Source organism: Loa loa, assembly GCF_000183805.2.
Source record: "Loa loa unplaced genomic scaffold supercont3.700, whole genome shotgun sequence".
Taxonomy (NCBI): domain Eukaryota; kingdom Metazoa; phylum Nematoda; class Chromadorea; order Rhabditida; family Onchocercidae; genus Loa; species Loa loa.
In genome coordinates this window covers 9,823-14,783 of record NW_018108880.1, presented here as the reverse complement: position 1 = coordinate 14,783, position 4,961 = coordinate 9,823, and the positions used below count along the sequence as shown (strand labels likewise).

At 27.3% G+C, this 4,961-nt stretch overlaps 1 protein-coding gene across 1 annotated transcript in view; it reads left to right on the top strand.

The window, feature by feature from the left end:
* Nucleotides 1-4,581: 4,581 nt before the first annotated feature.
* Nucleotides 4,582-4,961, top strand: part of LOAG_18932 (hypothetical protein) — a 4,552-nt gene continuing 4,172 nt past the window's right edge. The window contains exon 1 of the mRNA XM_020451593.1: nucleotides 4,582-4,921. Within this exon, the coding sequence (XP_020304610.1) occupies nucleotides 4,595-4,921 (327 nt within the window). The 5' untranslated portion in view covers nucleotides 4,582-4,594. The remainder of the gene's footprint in view (nucleotides 4,922-4,961) is intronic.

Below are 4,961 nucleotides of genomic sequence, written 5' to 3'. Positions count from 1 at the left end.
AAAATGATTACGATTACGTAACATTAACTTCCAACAATGATGGCCATCGAACTGTTTATTTTATTTATCACCTTTGTCGTGCATGCCAGTTAAGCTATCATTGAAATAAACATATGGCTAGTTTGAAATGCTTTATTAAGCTAAAATTCTAATTAATATTCATCGTTTCGTTGTAATTTTGAAATAATTTATAGTATATCTTTTATTGATACCTAAATCAATATGTAAATTTAATTTTTCATTATTTCATTTTAAAATAGCAACTAAAATATAATCTAATTGCTTTTTTCTCTCCCTTTCCCTCGACATTTATTTCCCAATATTTTTACCTTTCCTTATCTGTTCACATTATTTCTACCATTCTTTCAACCCATATCAGAAGTACTTAGATCAGTTTAATTAAAGTAATACGAAATGTTACTGTAATACGAAATGCAATTAAGTTGCACTTCGTTCCATTCTCTTCTATTGCAAAATGAAAAGTGGTAAAAGATAGCTAATTGCTAGGCTAAAAAACGTAAAGAAGCCAAATGATTGCTTTCAGAAGAAAATTCTAGAAAAATCTTATAGCAAGAAAAAGAAAAAGGACAAGAAAAAACATAATTTTTTAAACTTTTTCGAAAACTTTTTCAGCAAATTCCCTAATTGGCTATAAAATAGCAAAAACTCTCTAAAAGTTTTCAAAAAAGTTTTTGTCTTTTTATAACCAATTAAGGAATTTGCTAAAATTGAACGAGTTTTACATTTAATAATAATTACACGACAATATTTTCAGTCCATTTCACACTTAACAAGACTTTTTCCCGGTAGTATTTCAATTAATTAGCGCATGACAATAATTTTGATCGATCAGTGACTTTTGCAATGATCTTTTAGCGTATTCTGAAAGTTTCATAAATCGCAACAACCAAAAAGATCCATCAATGAATACTTTTGATTTCATGGTTCGTTAATTCACTTCTTGACATTTACACTTTTCGTTGATAATCTAATAAATACATAGGTAAGTTTCAAATTAAATCAATCCAAATCATCTTTCTGTCCTCAAATCCTAATTAATTCCATTATACACCATCAAGATTATCAAGAGAAGAAAAGATAAATGAATTAATTGGCCGATGATGCCCTTTTGATTCGCCTTGCCAAGTAAACTTTCGCCAAATTACGATGATAGATATTTAAATTAAATGCTGAAAATTTATAATAGAAAAAAAAGAAGGGAAGGAAAGGAAAAGCAATGGTATAGAAAAAAAAATCATTTTCTATTAATTCCGTAAATGTTTGCTATATTTGTTTACAGTGTTTGCATTTGCAATATTTTCTAATCTAAAATCTTTATTTATGCATTCTTAAACAACGATATCAATCTGTCTATATATATATATATATATATAAATTATACTAAAATCATTCTTTTCGATTTTCAGTTTCTTATTTAAATAGAATAAACCAACAAAATCTGTTGTATGATTCAAATTTAACCTCTCGAAATCTTACTTTTACTCATTGTTGTATGTATAGAAAGTGTATGTTTCGAAATAGCAAAAGATGTAAATAGCAAAAGATGAGATGAAACTTTTTGAAAAATATGAAATTGTCATAAAATAAATTGATAAAGAAGCCTAGAAAAGGGATGGGAAGAAAAATGTTGAAATTAAACAACCAACAAAGAGCCTTAGAAGAAGGAATGAAATGAGGGTAAGAAAACACAATTAGTTTATTTTATATTATAGAAAAGGCATATGACATATTGACTAATACGTATGTGTCTCTACACATAGAGTATATGTGTTTATTTATGCGCGTATTACGTAGGCGTGTATTTGCGTATGCGTGTATCTACGTATGCGTTTACCTATGTATACGTGTATCTACGTGTGGGCGTATTTACTTATGTACTCAACAAGCATGTGTATTCACGTATACGTATATAAACGGATGTTATCCAATAAAAATACATTCTAATGCTGTGCTGTGTGCTGTGCTGTTCTGTTTATCATGTGCTAGGCTATTGAGCTTAGGCCATTTAGCTTAGGCTGTTTATCAGATTCAAATATATGCTTTATTTGGTTTTAAGCTTCAACTTTCTAACCTTCTAAATGAGAAATACTCGATAAACTAATAGAAGAGTGGAAGGATTGAAAGGGAGAGAAAAGAGAAAGCAAATTCGATTTATAATACCCTTGCATTGTACTAAATAGCCTTCATCAAGCATGCTACTTGCATTAGCCAAGATAGTGGCGGTGTTGGTAATAGTGGCCCTCTCCTCCCCAAATGTCCTATTTTCCATCACTTCATTTCTTTTATCTTTTCCATTCTTTACCTCTAAATTTTAGCAAAAGCAACAGTTTCTTTTTTGAAATTTCAACCAGAAAAAGGAATTTTTCATAATGGACTTTTGATCATTGGCTATCGTTAAATGATAGTGTGAAATGTAATAATCAAGAGGATTGCTGATAAACTTGATATTATCCAAACACTGATAGCCAAGAAAATCATTGATAAGATCAGCTACTTCAATTTATTGCTTATCCTTTATTGTTTTACTTGACCAATATCCTTGTTTCTATGATACATATGCAGTAAGCGTTAATGTTAGTTTTAATCAAGTAATAGTTGAAAAAATGATTGTTGCTTTTTTCTTTTCCTTCGGAATATTTGAGTATTTCGATTTTCTTTTTGTTCATTATTATTATTATTATTCCTCTTAACTGAATATTATTCCTAAATTGTCTGTAATTTAATTGTATGATGTCAAAGTAAATATTATTGTATAAAAAAAGTTTGAAATATTAATTTATCCGTAATTGGAGTACAATGTTATCGTTTTTATCTTGATTCCAGTAATTTGTTATGATTTCAATAGAAAACGATGAATTTTCATCAAATTATCATCAAAATTATTTATTATTATTATTATTATTATTATTATTATTATTATTATTATTATTATTATTATTATTATCATTATTATTATTATTATTACTATTATTAATTATTATTATTATTATTGCTATTATCATGTCATTATCTCTGCTATCATTTTCAAATCAGAATGCTTAACAGAATGCAATGTTTTTTTTTGTTTTGTTTATTTTTGTTGGTATTATAAAATGAAGGAAAATATATGATATTTGCTTTATGAATTTAATTTAATTCTTTTTCAATTCAAGCATTCATCACAAAATACGAAATATCGAAACGGGCAAAACATCCATAAAGAAAAGTGAAACCTATTTTTGCTTCAACTCAAATTAAAAAAAGTAATACTGGATTGATATTGATTAATAATTCAGAGATTCTTTCCTAATTTTCCCGCACATCTCTGTATGCAATGTAATCTGTTGGGTTGCCGTTTTTTCCAATTCAATATAAATAATTTATGTACAGATGGCAGAATGATTTTGAAATATTGGAGCAAATGGAATAATTAATCACAATTCTAGCTTTTTTTTATATTTGATCCAAAATTAGCATATAATTCTTAAGAATATGTAATTGTTACGTTCCATTGAGATATTTATCGAAATTCTTTCTTGATTACTAAATTTCAACATGATGATGTTTATATAATCTAAGTGTGGGAAAATTCTGCAATCAGTCACAAATGGAAATGATTGGATTTAATGGAAGAGTAATAGTACAAAAAAAGGTAGAAATTAAAGGAAATTTTTTAATTAGTGCATTTTATTGAAATCTTTCATATTTTTTAGACTAATTAATCTTTACTAACAGCTGTGCAAATTTTTACTAACACAGTTAAAGAAAATTGATAAATTAAGATTTGTATTAGAGATATCAAATTAAGTTACAACTTATGTTATCAATGACTGTTTACAACATTGAATCATATGCTTTATACCTAAATCTTTCAGTCAGTTTTTTAACTTAGTAATTGAATTATTTGAACTGTGCTCAATGTCATTCATATATAAAAGTGATTCAAACGATTTCAAATGTCTTTTGTAATTCAAAAAAAAAATCATTCCGTTTGTAACAACGGAAAGTGAAATCTCTGACTTGATGAAATCGATTTATTGAACAGGTTGTGGATTTGCTGGATGGGTTTTCCGGATCCAGTCGTAGTCTATGCCTATCAGTTAATCTTTTTCCGTTCAGTGTGGCGTTTTTCGATTGAATTTACGCTTTATTCTTAAATTTACTAAATATTAAATGAAGGAGAACTCTAAATGTCTGTTAGTAATCAAAAAAAAAAAGGAAAGACGGCAAAAATTGATTGGTTGATGGATGAAGACAAAATGTCAAAAAAATTCGTAATTTTTTTCTATGTCTAGAATAATAGCTTATGTTTCCTTCATAAGAATATATTATTTCGACTAAATTTTTTAATCCAACTCCTTCCTTTTTATTTTAAGTTAAAAATTTTTAAGTTTAATTTCATATATTTGACATTTCTATCGATATATTTGATGAAAGATTTGCATAATAATAAAAATATGAATTATTGATTTTGTTCTTGTGATACTATTCTCATCATTAATGCATAATAATGTTGTGAATGAAAAAAAAAATGATCAATTGATTATTGATTGATTGCGGTTACTTCATATTTTCTTAATTATTTTTAGACAGAATGACGGTATTTACTAAAGTAAAAAAGACACCTGAAATGAAAAAAATATTGAGATCAAAAGAATTTGCAACAGTTTGCGTTGATTCAGCTGTATATCAACATGATGAAACTGGGACATTGGCCCGAATACGGCAGTATAAAAAATTTACAAGTTTATGCATGATATTTTTACTACTTTGGTTATTAGTAGCTTCATTTATGGCTGGCACATTTTTCTATCGTCAATTTCATCGGCGTCCCACATATTATGGTTGGTGCGGTACGAGCTTCATTCAACGTGGTCGTAATGAGCATATGGAAGAAAGTGTGGAAATTAATCCAGATGAAGTAAGAATATTGATTATTTATATATATATATATATATATA